General features: G+C 42.9%; 1 protein-coding gene across 1 annotated transcript in view; it reads left to right on the forward strand.

Annotated features, from left to right (window-relative positions):
• The first annotated feature begins 4707 nt into the window (after positions 1 to 4707).
• GAB3 (GRB2 associated binding protein 3) overlaps positions 4708 to 19234 on the forward strand; it is a 79529-nt gene continuing 65002 nt past the window's right edge. Inside the window, exon 1 of the mRNA XM_075259487.1 lies at positions 4708 to 4909. Within this exon, the coding sequence (XP_075115588.1) occupies positions 4835 to 4909 (75 nt within the window). The 5' untranslated portion in view covers positions 4708 to 4834. The remainder of the gene's footprint in view (positions 4910 to 19234) is intronic.

A 19234-nucleotide genomic window follows, 5' to 3' on the forward strand; every position in this document is an offset into this window, starting at 1 on the left:
GGTTTCTGTCTCCTGTCCAGTTTCTCGGGAAGAAGACGGAAATCAAAGCGGAGACCGGACGCAGGTGTGAACCTGCCCTAACATGTAGTGGATTAAAGAGGTTGTACCAACTGTAGAAGTTCTCCCTTGTTGATAGGGTAAGGGATAATGTTAGGATAAGAGGGGGCCTTGAAAGTGTCAGGAAGCCGACCGGGGTCCAGGCATCTGGCAACCATAGTCCGGGTTTGGATCATGGGCCACCAGTTCAGTATCGCTGGACTATTGAATCAATAGGAAATAACTTCTAGCCTTGGTCCAACCCCTTTAAGAACTTACTTGCACATACATGAAGCAGTGTGCAAGTAAATGAGTCTTTCCATTACCTCTGTACAGAGCTGACATCTGGCTGTGGTCAATGGGATTTTGAAAGCGCTTCCCATTTTGATGGCATTTTCCATTTCTGTAGAAGAAAGTATAAATATCCTGACCTTAGACTTTACTTCTGAGATTTCCTTGTTCCTTTACCTTAAAATGCTGCAATGACCAAAATGATGATGTCCTCAGATTCCTGCCTGGCTAACTGCTAAAACATGGATGTTTCTACACATACAGAACCACTTCTGTATATGACCCTGACAATGGATCTGATAGCACTTATGGTATTATCTGTAGTGTTATATAAGACGATGTGATAAGACATAAGTGGAAAACACTGGGGGAAAGTTACTTTATATTAATGAAGTTAATAGACTACTGAATGTTACGCATGTAATCCTTCATGACGTAGTCGGTGACTATCCCAACAGATGTGTTTCAGACGCTTTTTCTTAACAGCTTATGGGTGTATCTGCAAATACCAAGATATACAGTATATATGCAAACAGGAGCTAATTCACATTAGTAATTATCACTTAACTCCTTCATCCCTCCCTAAGATCGATAATAATAGTTAGAACTATGTAAACCATCAGCAGTAACTCCATTATCTCATATATATATACAGTATATGCTTAGTGACTATATAGCCTGCTGATCATTGTAAGCATGTAACTATTGTATATTTATGCCCTCATACTTGTTACTTTTATTCTAAGATTCGTCATAAACTGTAAGAAATAGTTTATAGATTTCAGTTTCTGGCACGCAGAGGGCAGAAGATTCACCTAACTTATTACGAGGTGTGCCGTAGTCTCTGTCATTAGTTTAGAAGATTATTTCTGAGGCTTTCTCAATACCTTATGGGCGTCTCTACAAAAACCAAGATATATATTTAAGCAGTTGCTAATTAGCATCAGTAATTAACACTTAGAAACTTGTTTAACCCTCTCATGCCCAGGTGGAAGTTACAACTACCAGGTGCAGATTTGTCATTTTTGGGGCACCATGAAATGTCTGGGGTGGAGCTGCTAATACTGCCCTGTTTGTGCAGTATATAATATACTGCTCCCTTATTGTCCCTACACAGTATACTGCTCCCTTATTGTCCTCACACATAGTATACTGCTCCCTTATTGTCCCTACACAGTATATTGCTCCCTTATTGTCCCCACACATAGTATACTGCTCCCTTATTGTCCCCACACATAGTATACTGCTCCCTTCTTGTCCCTACACATAGCATACTGCTCCCTTATTGTCCCTACACATAGCATACTGCTCCCTTATTGTCCCTACACATAGTATACTGCTCCCTTATTGTCCCTACACATAGTATACTGCTCCCTTATTGTCCTCACACATAGTATACTGCTCCCTTATTGTCCCTACACAGTATAATGCTCCCTTATTGTCCCTACACATAATATACTGCTCCCTTATTGTCCCTACACATAGTATACTGCTCCCTTATTGTCCTCACACATAGTATAGTATACTGCTCCCTTATTGTCCTCACACATAGTATACTGCTCCCTTATTGTCCCTACACATAGTATACTGCTCCTTTATTGTCCCTACACATAGTATACTGCTCCCTTATTGCCCCCACACATAGTATACTGCTCTCTTATTGCCCCTACACATAGTATACTGCTCCCGTATTGTCCCCACACATAGTATACTGCTCCCTTATTGTCCCTACACATAGTATACTGCTCCCTTATTGTCTACACATGTAGTATACTGCTCCCTTATTGTCCCCACACATAGTATACTGCTCCCTTATTGTCCCTACACATAGTATACTGCTCCCTTCTTGTCCCTACACATAGTATAGTATACTGCTCCCTTCTTGTCCCTACACATAGTATACTGCTCCCTTATTGTCCCCACACATAGTATACTGCTCCCTTCTTGTCCCTACACATAGTATAGTATACTGCTCCCTTATTGTCCCTACACATAGTATAGTATACTGCTCCCTTCTTGTCCCTACACATAGTATAGTATACTGCTCCCTTATTGTCCCTACACATAGTATACTGCTCTGTTATTGTCCCTACACATAGTATGCTGCTCCCTTCTTGTCCCTACACATAGTATAGTATACTGCTCCCTTATTGTCCCTACACATAGTATACTGCTCTGTTATTGTCCCTACACATAGTATGCTGCTCCCTTCTTGTCCCTACACATAGTATAGTATACTGCTCCCTTCTTGTCCCTACACATAGTATAGTATACTGCTCCCTTATTGTCCCTACACATAGTATACTGCTCTGTTATTGTCCCTACACATAGTATACTGCTCCCTTCTTGTCCCTACACATAGTATACTGCTCCCTTATTGTCCCTACACATAGTATACTGCTCCCTTATTGTCCCTACACATAGTATAGTATGCTGCTCCCTTCTTGTCCCTACACATAGTATACTGCTCCCTTATTGTCCCTACACATAGTATAGTATACTGCTCCCTTCTTGTCCCTACACATAGTATACTGCTCCCTTCTTGTCCCTACACATAGTATAGTATACTGCTCCTTTAGTGTCCCAAACAATAACATTTATCTCTACATATTTGTCTAAATCCGGACAACCTCTTTAGGAGTCTTTGCTGTTGTGCCTTTAGTTGGTAAAAAAACATGTTTTTTTTTAGCTTTTTTGAGGGTTGTTTATCTCCTGAATGATATTTTGTTCACAATTGCCCGCTATAATCATGTCCTGAAAAATAATAATGTGCCCATTTGTCATTGATGAGATCTTATACAGTATGTATGCATAAAGAATATCGTGGTATCATCTCATCTCTTTGTATACAGAGGGAGCGTCCCTGGCAAGAACGGAAACTGTATAGTTGGGCAAGCAAAATAGAGAAAAGTAATAGATAGAAATGCCTTGCTCTATCATAGGTCAGCGCCTCTTACGTGCAGTTTATCCGTCAGTCTTAAAGGGGTGTTCCAAGCAAAACCCATATACTTTTAGTAGTGTTTTGGGTGATTTCTGGGTGTCTGTGGGAGCTCCTGGTATCTTCTGCATTTGTTTACTAGGTGTTAGCTTCCTACTATGTAACGTCCTGTGTACCTTCCACGCTGTATAGAGCAGCTTGTAGTAGGATTAACACCGAGACAAGATGAGGAACCTTCATTAGTCTCTTGGATATCATGGCAATGGATTGGCAGCCCCAGATCTGGTTGGTGCCTCAGCCTTAATGCCTGCGATCAGTGCGGGCATGCCGGGTCTTTGCTGTATAATTTACTGTATATTCGAATACCCAACATCTGTTGTACTACTATGGTGGATTTTGGGAAGGGGTTAAGCATTTTGCACCATTCTTATGCAGCTTAATAGGACCTTTCAGGTGCTGAATTCTCACCTCCCTGCAAAACTGCAAGGTCTGCCCTTCTGACCGAAGGGAGATATCAGGGACGGAATTAACGCCAACGGGACGGGGTCCATCAACAGCAATAATGCAGGAAAGGTAAATATATTACTAGTCCTCGGACAACTTTTTTATCCCTTGTCCTGATCCATGAAAATGAATTTAGGATAACCCATAAATCAGTGGGTGGGTACTATTAGACATACAACACTTGCCCCTTCAAGCAACGATGCCAATTTTTTTCCCCCCTATCACTATGTCTTTGTAGAATGGGAGGAAATCCACACAAACACAGGGAGAACATACAAACTCCTTGCAGATGTTTTTCCTGGCAGGATTTGAACCCAGGACTCCAGCGCTGCAGTGCTAACCACTAAGACACCGTGTTGCCCCTAAGCGACAATGCCAATTTCTGCTCACGATAGTACTTGACAATTGGGTTCATGCGTGCCATACCTATAACCACATTATTCCAGGTCCCACTATACGAACCCAATATACAGCTCCGACAATATCTCCATGTTCTTAAAGATTATTGAACAAGGTGACATTCGCCTTCTCTCGGATGGAAACTGGTGCAAAGGCGAGACCTGTGACCATCCCATCATAGGGGGCACCCTATCCCATAAGCGTGATGTGACATGTTGCGGAATATGGCGGACAGCCCAATGACAAAAGCGACAGTTTCAAACAATGCTCCAATTTGTACGAGTGACAGAATTGCTCCATTCTATGGGCGCAGGGTCTTAGGAAGTCCTCTGTGATGGGCCTCATTGGTATTCCACCCCCGGCCTCCCACAGGACCGCCACTTTGCACTGACAATAGGCCTCATTCTTGGGTTGTAAACAAGCAAGTGTTAATGGTGCACGTGTTTGGTTTGTATTTATGAGGCAGCCAGTCCAGAGTGACGTGTGGGGAGGAGGCAGCAGCGAGGGAAGGAGGGAGCTGCCTGTTCTAGTGATGTCTCCTCCACTTCCTTCTTGTGATAGAGCAGCACAGGAGCACAGCTGAAGGAAGCTGATAGCCCTCACTTTGTCATTCGCAGGAACAGGCAGCCGCACACTGGATCCTCAGTGTCCTGGAAGGGGGGCAACATGAGTGCAGCAGGGGATGTGGTGTGCACCGGCTGGCTCATCAAGTCACCCCCTGAGAAGAAGCTCAAGAGATATGTGAGTCCTTCTCTATAATAATCCTAGCAATGGAACGCATGCATGTCATGTATAGTATAGATAATATATAGAGTATATACAGTATACAGGACGCACTCCTGCTCAGACATGTCCATCCCGTCTATTAATGCTGCACTCAATGCTCTGCATCATCCCCATTCTCCTATACAGATGATGGGATGCAGTTGTCAGATGTAGCAGAGCTGAGTTTGACATATGACATCGCTACTCATCACTGGTCATATTAATACAGACATTTCTCACCGCACTGACCAATGCAGCCGTGTTATGTCCAGAACTTATCTGGATGTGAGCTGTCATCGCTCGTGTGTATGTGCATTGCAGACTAGAGCAATAGAAGAAATTTCTGGCTAGCCCATAAAGCGGCGTAGAGGATGTGAGAGAACGTGCACTTTGTCCAGATACCCTCGGTTTTCTCACTGGATCAGCCTTGTCTTTTTGTCTGGGAAAATAACAGGGTGTGTGTCTCACAAAGCATAGGAAACTCTATCAATGCTGGCCTGCCAGCAGACATTCCAGGCACAAATATCCCAGGGACTTTCTATTCGATGAGAACGATGGATAGCGGCGTTCACTAGTGATAGCGCTAACAATACCGCGGACACGGAAACTGAAATCAAACTAGGTTACAAGTTCTAGGGATTGTCACAATCCGACCCATCAATGACTAGGATGGACACCGATCATTGACCCTTCTAGGGATCGTCACAATCTGACCCATCAATGACTAGGATGGACACCGATCATTGACCCTTACAGGGATCGTCACGATCCGACCCATCAATGACTAGGATGGACACCGATCATTGACCCTTCTAGGGATTGTCACGATCCGACCCATCAATGACTAGGATGGACACCGATCATTGACCCTTCTAGGGATCGTCACAATCCGACCCATCAATGACTAGGATGGACACCGATCATTGACCCTTATAGGGATCGCCACGATCCGACCCATCAATGACTAGGATGGACACCGATCATTGACCCTTATAGGGATCGCCACAATCTGACCCATCAATGACTAGGATGGACAATGATCATGGACCCTTATAGGGATCGCCACAATCCGACCCATCAATGACTAGGATGGACACCGATCATTGACCCTTATAGGGATCGCCACAATCTGACCCATCAATGACTAGGATGGACAATGATCATGGACCCTTATAGGGATCGCCACAATCCGACCCATCAATGACTAGGATGGACACCGATCATTGACCCTTATAGGGATCGTCACAATCTGACCCATCAATGACTAGGATGGACACCGATCATTGACCCTTATAGGGATCGTCACAATCTGACCCATCAATGACTAGGATGGACACCGATCATTGACCCTTATAGGGATCGTCACAATCTGACCCATCAATGACTAGGATGGACACCGATCATTGACCCTTATAGGGATCGTCACAATCTGACCCATCAATGACTAGGATGGACACCGATCATTGACCCTTATAGGGATCGTCACAATCTGACCCATCAATGACTAGGATGGACACCGATCATTGACCCTTATAGGGATTGTCACAACCCGACCCATCATTGATCTGTCTCTATGTACAGAATTATTCCCAATATTACTTTTACATCTTTTGTTTGCATTTTATTCCGTCTATGGGAAATTTCTCTGACACTGTGGTTATTGTGCATTCTGTGGGAAATGTGTGGGGTGGACGGAGATAAAAGACAACAAGGCTAACAAAGAAAATGCAGAGTGCAGCGACATTGTGTTCTTCGTGTTTTCTCAGCAAGTTTTTTTTTTTTTCTGCTTAATAATGACTTGTTTGTCTGCTGATGTTTGTAACTTTGTCACCAGAATTAGGGAACAAATTTGTGTGTGACATCTTGTGTGACAGCACAATTGGCCAGTGAGTCAGAGTCACTTGTTTGTCCCATAGATGTGCAATGTCTGTAAACAGGTTCCACCCACTAATCTATTTTTATGATATAAATATCTATAGGAGTCTGAGTGTCAGGGATCAGTGTCCTCTTCTTCATCATAGGGGGCGGTATATTCTATATGACTTCTCGCGATGAAATATGCAACATTGTTTCTAAATAAACTTGGACTTGTCACTGTTGCTTATTGGAAAAGTATGTTTATTTTTTTAACTTGTGTACATTTTGTGTAGTATGGAGATGGAAACATTGTTGCTGAAGTGTGTGTGTGTGTGTATGTGTATATATATATATATATATATATATATATATATATATATATATATATATGTGATCCCTTTACTCACCGTCTATGGACGTGTATAATAAGCTATATCTTCACGCAGGATCTTGTAACTTAGCAGAGCTGACTTTGTTAGATGTGTTACATTTGTGCTATGTCAGATGTATTACATGCAGTTGATATGTTTTGTGTAAGCTTTGGATGTCGGGTTCTCTCCAGATCACGTTTACGTTCCTTTTTATATACTTTCCTAATATTCCGTTCACATTGTCTCTGATGTGATGATATAGAATAACTACATTTTGCAGGTACAGGTGACTCTACACCTTGAGGGAGGTTTAGTAAAAGTCACCAGAATTCATGTTTTCTTCATATATGCTTTAGTATGTTTTAGACACTTTTTTTTTTTTGCATTGTCATACAGGGGGGTGTGGCATAGTGGGAAACGGCAACTGATACAAAGTAACCAACTAATAGGTTACCATCTAAAGCTTTATCATCCACCATCAGTCAACCTTAAAAAGTTGACACAAGGTAACACTGTCTTGTCTATAGTTACACCTTGCAGTCCGCACAGAGAACTAAATGATCCTGAAGTCTTTCTTTTCTTCTTAGTTGCTATAACGCCTAGTATCTCTTCTATCTGCTATGAGCTTGTATGTGTCTTTCTTGTAATATATTACTGTATTATCCATGTACACTGAATTTCCCCATGGTGGGACTATTAAAGGATTATCTTATCTTATCTGATTTCCCCTACAGTCAGGGATACAGGTCAGCTAACTACTGACTAAACGCTATTCATCTCAGATACAATATAAACATATACACGTGGATCAGCTGATTGTGTGTATACTGTATTTAGTTCAGCAGGGAGAGGGAATATTGTACGAGGTGTCTGGCAGAGGATTGTCTTCTGGGGGAGGAAAGAATTGGGTATGATGAAATGTAACGTGCCCAAGTCCCCGCTTCCTCACTCTTGGTCTGCACTCATTGGATTACATCATTACAAAATCATCACAAAGGAATTTGTACAATTGTATCAGTTTGTATTTTGACAAAATAGCTATTTCTTATCTTCAAAGTTGAGTTTTTCTGGACACAACTACTCGGCCCATATCTACTAAGACTGTGTAATAATGGGCAAACGTGTACACCATGCAGTCACAATGTATCCTGTGTGATGAGGGGCAATGTGGTGGTTCAGTGGTTAGCCTTGCATCGCTGGAGTCCTGGGTTCAAATCCCACCAGGAACAACATCTGCAAGGAGTTTGTGTGTTCTCCCCGTGTTTGCGTGGATTTCCTCCCATTCTACAAAGACCTCCCTATATGGGGCTCACAATCTACATTCCAAAAAAATAAATGACCCCGTGTGATAGATTTGGTTTACCTTGTATCGAGCGTAGACACTTTCCCCTTTTCAGGCCTTCTCCTTAGCACGTCCGCCCATTACTTTTGCCCAGAAAACTGATGCACTTTTTAACACTGAACAACACATAGCCCGTGCTTAGACTTGTGTCCAACAAGGTGCAAGTGTCACGTCTTATTGTCTAAATTTGCCCCCAAAATAAGGCGCACCTTAGGCCAGAATATTGGGGCACTGCTTACTAAATGCTGGCCATTGCCTACAACTTATTCTCTATGGTTTTACATAGGACTGCAAGTAGGTAAAATGCATAAACTTAATAGCAGACACAAGGTGATTGAATGCGATAGAACTGAATTTGAGATCCGTAGCTTTACATGGGACTGCAGGTATAGAGTTTGTCTTGTTTTCTGTGGTCACATCGAATTGTTGACACTTTTGCATGTGCCTTGGTTGTTCCTTGTTTTTCCTTACCGCCGTGTGTCTGATGTCCAGCGGCCATTGGAAACGCGTTGTATTAACACTACACGGACTATGATATCATTCATCACTGGGAGGGTCTGGGCCAAACATCACGGGACGCCGTGCACGGAAACAATGGATGACCACACAGCACTAGTTTTGTATTGTTCCTAATTGTCCTCATCGTTCGGAAAGCACCACGACAGCGAGCCACTTTCGGTTCCTTCTACAGAATACATGTTCTCCTTTGTAAATGACATTTTGGAGAAACAAGCCATTCTTTTTATGGAACAACCAAGCGTTTCAGTGAAGCTTTTCCATGGAAGGAGATGACAGATCGTGTTAATTATTCATCATTACAGTTGATGAATATTGGTTTCAATGAGGCAGATGCCGCTCCTGTCTTAGATCTGTCTCATGATTTTTAGATTGAGATTATAGTATTAATATTTCAGGCGCCCCTGTCATGTGGCGGCGACACTTAACCGAAGGATATCTCTAAGCTGACCATAAAGAGTTAACAACAGAGTGGATTTTCGAGGTTGTGCACCTCATCCGAATCCTTTGCCCCTCCAACGGGTATTGCAGAGAGTGCACACGAAACAAACAACTGTCAGGCTGCGGATAATAACACTGGTAACTGACACTTGTAAGTTCACGGTTGCACTCATGAACCCGATTCACCCCGTCCTTCAGTTTTCACTTTTACTGTATGTCTCGAAGCGCTGGTGAGTAGAACAATGCTCCGCGCTCTGTCGCTGCAAACGCTGAAGGACGTCAGGTGTAATGCTGGGAAAATGTGCAAAGGGGTTTACATAACACGTTGGCTGTTGTTCTAGTGATAGCAAAACTGCAAGAAAGACATTATATACATCACATACATACATCAGCTTTCCATATGCGCCATTCTAGCAAGATTGCCATTGTCGCGCAACAAACTTGTCTATTTCCAATCACATCCTCCAGCAGAATTGTGAATGCAGCTCTGGGTTATGTTTACAGAACTTTGCTTTTTATTTATGTTTCTATTTGTGATGTTGCAACAGTTGTAACAATGTTGTCGTACGTGGAGGTTTTTTGCAGGTACATCATGTATATAGCTCTGATGTCACCTATATCACTGACATATATACCATAATATACACCAAATCTACATATAACCTTTGGGCTTGCTGCACAGTTTTCTATATTTGTTCTTTGGTTCTTAAAATTTTGGGGAAAAAGGATGACCAAAGTATTTCATTTGCACCCTGTGAAGGTCATTTCCAAAATGAATGCAACACATCATGTTCAGTAGAGTATCCTAGTAATACTAAGGAGCGTGTCCCCTGAAATGAATGCAAAGTCAAAATATAAGATCGTAATTTTATTTTTTTTTCCTTGTGAATTATTTTAATATACCAGTCACCTGTGATAATTACAATGGGCAACCTCTAGGGGGTGTCACTGAGAGAGCCTTATCTGCATATAATTAAAGGGTTATTCCCCATTCATAACATAAGGGATAATTTGCACCCAGCCCTCCATTGATCAGGAGAAGGGGAGACTTTGATCCCCCATTCTGAATGGCACAATGGTCCATTCACTTTAATGGGCATGCCATGTATAGATAACATGTTATTGTGGAAAAACCCCTTTACGCCTTGTTCTCTACCCCATAACGGTCCCCTCTGTTTGCGCCATAAACATGCACACTTGGATCTACTAAGCATACCTGTTTATTACCATAGGTAAACGGAAATAACTATAACAATGTATCCACTTATCTATTAGGCAAATTAAAGTCCAGCCTAACCACCCCCCTTTCTCCTTAGAGAGGACCTTTCACCCCCTCCACCCATTGCAGGTCTTTGCATCCATCCTTAAAAAGATGTCTTCCTACCAATTTCAGCACAGTTGGATTTTTTTTTCTCTAGCCCCCACCATTCCCTGAACAATCAATGCTGTTAGTTTCAGATTCCAATATGCTAATTATACTCTAGTGTCCGGTGGGCGGTCCTGGGCTGGAGCAGATGAGATCGCCCACCTGATATTAGAGGACATTATTGTTCTGAAACTGAGAAAGGGATCTAGAGAGAAAAGTACACCGGTGCTGGATTTGGTGGAAGTAAAGACTTGGCATTGGTGGTGAAAGGTCCCATGAGCATTACAGTATCAGCAGATTCCACCAAATGAGTTCAACCAATACATGTTGCATAAACCAGGAAGCTCAGGATGAACAATGGGATTCTTGCAGCAGGATGCCGCTGATTGGGTTTATTGTACATCACCATTGTTACGGAGGAGAGAGGTGAAGTGTATACAGTGTATAAGGCCAGATACAACATGTTCTATTGGTAGAGCCGCAGTATACGAAGGGATTAGATAACGCTGTAATAGCTGCTTTGTGGTCGTAAACCCATGGACATGAAAGGAGGATCTATTACTTTATGGGACTATTAGGACGGCCCTACAATGACTTCTCCGGCATCACAAGCGCCAGGACTTAGCGTTCGCTCTTTTATAATTATTTTGTTCTGTGTTCTGCCCTTAATTTCAGATTCCACTTGTGTTGCTTGGCAGCCGATACACAAGGCTTTTACGAGAGTGACAGAGGGTTTGTCACTGTCTTTTATCGTCCCATCTAATAATTACAATGTATAACACGCCAGGCATAGGCTATTATTTGGGATTAAAGAGATGTCCCACCCTGCGGGGGGTTATGGAGGAACTCGGGATGATACTGATGTCTGCTAACATGGAGGGTCCTGTAGTCAGTGGCCAGTTGGCTATCTCATACACACACAGATATACATGTAGCATGATCTAGATCTTTCTGTGACTTGTTTCCTATTCACATTGGTCCTCTTGTTTGGGTAGAGCCTCCATTTTTCGCTGCAGTTTTGGTTTGTTGTCTCAGAGAAGTTTCGCTTTTTTTTTCTTTGTACTTCCTCGTGTTTGTTTGAGTTCTTTTCCTTCTTCCTCTGTTCTCGTTCTGCTCCACAATTCACAATGTTTCAGCCGTGTTCACACTTTTCCAGGAGACAGATATGTCTAGCAATCATTCACTGCATCAGTACAGCCGCTGCGCTTGCCATGTTTGTATATGGTCGGACTATAACATATTAGATCAGGGCTGTGCAATCTGTAAGCCAAACCAGTGACTCCAACTCCACAGCCCGACTCCGACTCCTTCGTCAATGGCCGACCACCATGGCCAGTAGTAAATCAACTCGAATTTACAGCATTAAAAAACTAGTGATTGCATTCCTATGACAGTAAATATACATTCATATACTAGACATCGATTTACTTAGACAGCACTGCTAATTGGAGATTATAATTAAAAATAATGAATCATTTTTGGCCAGTCCTGAATTATTCCCGGTTGTCCTGTATTTTCAGTAACAATCCCAACCGGGGTCAAACGTAAAACGGAAGGACCAACGACCCGTGCCCAGGGAAAGAACCGCGCTCCACTCAGGACTTGTTTGCAAGAAACCAATTGTATTAAGCAATGGTAATCACACGACATGTTTCGGGGTACTGCAGGTGTCGAGGTGCAGTACCCTGAAATTCGTGGTGTGATTGCCGTGGTGCAGTACCCTGAAACATGTCATGTGATTGCCGTTGTTTAATAAAATTGCTTTCTTGGAAACAAGTCCTGGTGGAGCGCGGTTCCTTCCATCACAACCCTGGGCACAAGTTGCTGGTCCTTCCAGTGCATCTTCAGTACCCTAAAATGCGTTGTATAATTGCCATGGTGCAGTACCCTGAAATGCGTTGTGCAATTGCTGTTGTTTAATAAAATTGCTTTCTTGGAAACAAGTCCTGGTGGAGCGCAGTTCCTTCCATCACAGCCCTGGGCATGGGTTGTTGGTCCTTCCAGTGCATTTTGTAGTACCCTGAAACAAGTCGTGTGATTGCCATGGTGCAGTACCCTGAAATGCATCATGTGATTGCTGTTGTTTAATAAAATTGGTTTCTTGGAAACAAGTCCTGGTGGAGCGTGGTTCCTTCCATCACAGCCCTGGGCACGGGTTGTTGGTCCTTCCAGTGCATTGCAACACCCTTGGGTGTCAAGGTTCCAGCTGCTGTCATCCACCCAGAGAGGATCCAGTGCTTATCCTCAGTGGTTGTGACTGGATCACAACCCTACAAGGTGAGAGGTATTCTTATACCCACACGTTTGTTCCTCCATTTACCATCGGGTGTTCTACTATTTGGTGCTCGGTGCTGTTTTTGTGTTTTATTTGGAGTCAAACATAAGGTGCTTTTCATGCAAAGCCCACCTACGTCCAGGCGTTCCTGGGTGGTTTGAGGAGTGCAAGGCCCTGAATTTGTTGGTAGCTATGTCTGTATTGTTTGTGTGCTCTCTCTGAGCACTGTCTACACACAAAGAGCATAAAAGTATATTAATAGGCTTCCTTGGAAATCAGCATAGTAGGGAAATTAGACTCCATCGAGGCAGGGAGTGACTTGTATGAATACAGTCATTGTACCGGAGGACCGCAGAGAGCATTGGCCGTATTATCTAGTCAGCAATGTGTCTTTTTTTTTTTTTTTTTTTACAATTTTCAATTGCAATAGTCAATGAAGATTTCTAATAATTCCTAACACCATTTTGATAAGGGTCTGCATAACCCTTTGTACAACTCAGCCCAGGGAACCTTCCATCTGCAGACCTAACTATCTATAGGCGTAATATTGTATTATATCTGTGTCCACCATTGGGCCGATTATCCCAGAACACAGGACAAATATAAGTTTCTTTTGAGTTGTTCTTGTTTTGAGACTCCTTTGGCAGCAGCTAATGTCCCAAGGGAAAAAAAATAATCAGATGTGTTAAAATCCAACATGTCCGATCCTCCTTTCTCTTGTCGTCTATTATTGGAGACAATTGGAGAGACCTATAGATACCATCATCAGGTATGGCCAACATTTATCTAATGTGTATGGCCACTTCAACATTATCCCTTTAACACTGCAGACTATGGAGTATTAGTCAAGCTGTGTGGCACTTATGATGGCTGATAGAGGATTGACATATGGATTAGACGTGTAAGCGGAGCTGCTTTAACCATAGGGAAAACTGTTCACCTGTACTGGTAATGGGGGATCCTTCAACCAACCCACATCTAACGGGACAGTCCCGCACTTTGGATCCCATTGTTGAGGGTGGTCATAGTTATTTCGACTTTATCTGCATTCTTAGGATGCAGATAAAGTTGAAGACAACGGTGGAACACGGAGTTATCAGCTTTGTGCTCCACCATTCAGGCTTCGGGTTGAGCACAAAGCTTATACATGTATATGTGTGTGTGTAATATATTGATAAAATGGTTACTGTGGGGCATCATGAGATGGCGACTTGAGGGGTCACTCTATCGTGTGTGTGCCACATTGAATATTGGGGTGAACCCACTTATGAAATTTTTGAACGGGGCCCATAAATGTGTTAAAACAGCCTTGCATGTAAGCATACGTATAATACAAAACTGTGAGATACATTGGACAATGTCGCCTGGCCAGCAATACACCTTTGGTGGTGATAGTATCTTTGAGGATCTCACATTGTCCCATTCGTTTCGACACATTGGATATCAAATATGTATTTCTCCTGGTTGTCAGATGAATATTGGTGGGTGGTTCTTCTTATGACGAGCCTGGTTACATCTTATAGTAATATTGTTGCAATACTTGGCCTGATCGCTACTTTAGTGACATGTTAGGGAGTAATATGTCACCCAACACAGCCCATGGTCTCCAGATTCCTGTACAAACAGGTGGCTTGTCTTATTGCTGAGTCTTTCCGCCGTCAGGGATTCGGCCATGGTTGGACCTGACACTGTGTAGGTGGAATATACTGCACATATGTTACAATGAAAGCACAAAGCTGGTAACTGAACTATTATTTCACACTAGAATACAAACGAGAAAAAACAATGCTTGAAAAACGTTGCTTTTCTTGGCAAGTGTGGTATCAGTATTCTGAGCACAATCATTTCCCTTTGATGATATAATTTGGGTGGAGCGGGGTTTGGAATGTCAGCCCAGTTAAGTCAGGCTTAATCTTCTGTTCCACATTCCCCACTGTGTGTTGCTTTTGAAAACAGGAGTTCAGGATTTTCCATTTCTGTAGCATTCCTTCAAGGGATTTTTATATAATGATAATAAAGGAGGCTCCATATATTAATGTGACAGTTATAGCGCAGGGCTTGTCTTGTTGTTCTAGTGGATTGTGGAGCAGCGAGTATGGGATGCATCAGTATTTGGGGATATAAGTCATGTATCTGAATAGAGATGAAGCCTTGGATCATATTCACACTGGAATACTTCTGATTGTCCATAATGTAGATATAGATAGATATATATACTCTATGTTTATGTATTGTTATTGTTGTTTTATGGGCAATACACTTCGCTCACAAAACATATCAGGAGCGGTGATAGACCCGGGTCATATCTGCATTCGGGCCATTCCGTTCCCCTATCCGCATGAAATATGCAAGCAGCACTTTTCTCTTTGCAGTTTTCATACGGAAACCACACGGACTCCATTATAGTCCATGGCCATGATAGCGAACCTATGTGCACGCGTGTCAGAGGTGGCACTCAGAGCTCTCTCTGTGGGCACCCATCAGTGGAGCAGATTGTACTGTGTGTGAGCCACTGTGGAGCAGATTGTACTATGTGGGGGCCACTGTGGAGCAGATTGTACTGTGTGGGGGCCACTGTGGAGCAGATTGTACTATGTGGGGGCCACTGTGGAGCAGATTGTACTGTGTGGGGGCCACTGTGGAGCAGATTGTACTATGTGGGGGCCACTGTGGAGCAGATTGTACTGTGTGGGGGCCACTGTGGAGCAGATTATACTGTGTGTGAGCCACTGTGGAGCAGATTGTACTATGTGGGGGCTCACTGTGGAGCAGATTACACTGTGTGGGGGCCACTGTGGAGCAGATTATACTGTGTGGAGGCCACTGTGGAGCAGATTATACTGTGTGTGGGCCACTGTGGAGCACATTATACTGTGTGGGGCCAGTTTGCAGCAGATTATACTGTGTGTGGCTCACTGTGGAGAAGATTGTTCTGTGTGGGACCAGTTTGCAGCAGATTATACTGTGTGGGGCCAGTTTGCAGCAGATTACACTGTGTGGGGCTCACTGTGGAGCAGACTGTACTGTGTGGGGCCAGTTTGCAGCAGATTGTACTTTGTGGGACCAGTTTGCAGCACATTACACTGTGTGGGGCCCACTGTGGAGCAGATTGTACTGTGTGGGGGCCCTTCACTATTTTTATCACATAGTATCTGTTTTATAACAGACGAGTGATATTATTACAGACCATCCGTAAATGTCCACAGTTGTGGATCCGCACAGTATAAAGGTTAAATTGCCATGTTGGCACTTTGTGATAAATTAGTGGGTTTTGGGTTGTAGTTTGGGCACTCGGTCTCTAAAAGGTTCGCCATCACTGGTCTATGGGGTCTGCTGGTTTCCTAAGGTAAGCGCATTTGTATGTGGATAGGTTTCCATTCAGGGGGTTCCCAATCTGATGTGAACCAGGCCATAGGTTCTCTATAAAGTTGTGGCCTACTGTGGACAAACCATTCTATCTATAAGTGATCCGCTCATGGCAGGGGGTATTCTATGGAGATCCCAAGTAGTCAGTAGTCACCTACAGCTATACATACTGTCACCTACACCACAGGAGAAACTAAAAACGACAATGTTCCTAATAAAATCAATGGGCTTTCAATGTATGAAACAGATCTGCCAGGCCCTCCAGTGTGATAGTTGCTTTCATGGCAGCATTTTGCTTTGGTTTATAGATGATGACCCTTAACCTTACACCTGTCACCTTCCTTTTCCTTAATAGGATGCTGCAATTTTTTTCTAAATCAGCCCACCCCTTTAAGTTGCCCATGGGTAATAAAGAAATGTTGGACAATCTCACCGATTTCTATAGGGCTTGGCCAACTCTCTAATGGGTTTGGGGACAGAGTGTACCCAACACACAAGGATCAGGCATGGTGAAATGTTCATTGTTTACCCTGGAGATACAGGATATCAAAGGGACGGATGGTTCATCTCATGGGGGGTTGCCTTCCCCTGGATCAACACTGTAGGGATTGTAGGGTTATAGGTTGGACTTAATGTGCTGATGTCTTCATCCAACCTCATCTACTATGTAACTATGTAACTATGTAACTTGAAGAACTCATTTTCCCATGGAATCTGCTCATATGTATCATCCGTGGTAATAGATATCACATCACATATTGCAATAATAACATAGCAGCCTTTTCACACTCCTAGTGCAGTAGATCATACAGACTTATCTGTATTACTGTGGACACATATGTGTTATTATCCGGGTGATATAAGGTAATGCAGCTGTGATATAGTGAAAGGCATTCCTTGGCAGTAAATGTCGTCATGATACTGTACCTTTAAGAGTAGTTATTAATATAATGAACAGACACAAAGGTATCGGTTGCAGCCCTGCAGTGCTAAACAGAAAAGAAGTGGCTGTGTTTGAGTCATTTGCATAGAATACTTTGCATGTAGAACTGCTCGGAGCATTACTTCGCTCTTTGTTTACGCTGCCTTCATGTATCCTATACTATAATACCAGCCGTGAAGGTTTCCATCTCCATTTAGTTAATAAATGATATTATGTAGATTATTTATTGTATTATTATCATTGAGTGTCATTTACACTAAAAATAGAGCCAAGGTTTAGGGTTTTCGATGTGCCAGGAATTTACTTAAAGGGAACTTGTCACATTAGAAAATGCAGAGCAATCTATGGAGCTGGAGGTGCAGAACAGATTCAGATACATTGTAGCGTTCTAGGAAGGTATAACTTGTTACTTTTATATTGAAAGTCCTGCTTAGGTGTCCGGTGGGCGGTCCTAATCTGTGATTGACAGGTATATGATGCAGAGTAGGATGTCAATCACCAGGTTGGATGGTATATACTGTATAGGGTATTGATCTGCGCGACTCCTCTTTCTCTGTCTGACTTGCTGGATGTCGACTGGATACAACCAAACAGTCTAATGGGGTACAGACTAGTTTAAGGCTGGATTTGGAATGAAAAAGTAGCCACATTGATCTAAGACTGGCATGTGTATACACATTGCTGTATACACTCACCATACCCCAGTGTTATGGCGGGCCACCAGTGAGAGTCCAGTTCTCGATGTGTCTCATCACATAAGGCCACATTTGCTCGTTGAATTGAGTTAGGGAAAACCTAGCGCTATGGATTTTAGATGAATGTTTCTCATGTGATAACATCAAGGGTTTGCTTTGTTCTTTTCAGCAAGTCTCCATAAATTCAATGTTAATTAGATCGCCTTTGATGTCCCAGCCAATTTAGTAGTACATGAGAACTGAATCGCATGAACCCTTCCCTAAGTATTTCTTTTCATATATAATCTGTTATATATACAGTATCGCTCCATTAAAGGGACTCCGCCACCAGTTGTGTATAACATGTAGCAGAGTCCTCCGTTCCAGCCTTGTATCACATAAAATCAGACATTGTTAGATGGAGCTGGAATCCTCATATTCATGAATGGTGGAATCGCTACTCGTCCCCTCCGCTGATTGACAGACTTCTGCCTGTGCTGTGCGTAGTGAGAAGGATGTCTATCAGCATCTTCCAACTCAAGCACCTGAGAAGCCTTTAGTACTCGGAACGTGATTTTATGGAAGCTAAAAAATACTGGTACAGTAATGGAACCAGGGCCACAACGTGATGCTGATTTCGGAGTTGGAAGCATTAAACAGGGGTACAATATCATATATCTGTTTTTAGGCCGGACGTTAATCCAGGACATGATTGTAATTGTATAAATATATCACAAGTACTGTCTCACTATCAGATTAGCCTATAGGTAGCCACCACTTTTTCTTTGCCACCCGACTACCAAGAACCTGTTCAGTATCATTAGTCCAGGGGTAGGGAACCTTCGGCTTTCCAGCTGTTGCAAAACTACAACTCCCAGCATGCATACTGGCTCTGCTGTTCTTGGAACTCCCATGAAAGTGACTGGAGCATGCTGGGAGTTGTAGTTTCACAGCAGCTGGAGAGCCGAAGGTTCATTACCCCTGTATTAGGACCAGGGGTAAACCAAGCTTTTTTGCTGCCTGAGGCAGACGACAGAAAGCCGCCCCCCCCCCACAGCAAAAAGGCTAGGCTCACCCCTGACAACACAGCATGTAGTCCAAAAATTGTTTAAATTTTTGGACCCCATGCTGTGTAGTGATTAACCCCTTC

This window comes from Leptodactylus fuscus, chromosome 11, assembly GCF_031893055.1.
Source record: "Leptodactylus fuscus isolate aLepFus1 chromosome 11, aLepFus1.hap2, whole genome shotgun sequence".
Classification (NCBI taxonomy): Eukaryota; Metazoa; Chordata; class Amphibia; order Anura; family Leptodactylidae; genus Leptodactylus; species Leptodactylus fuscus.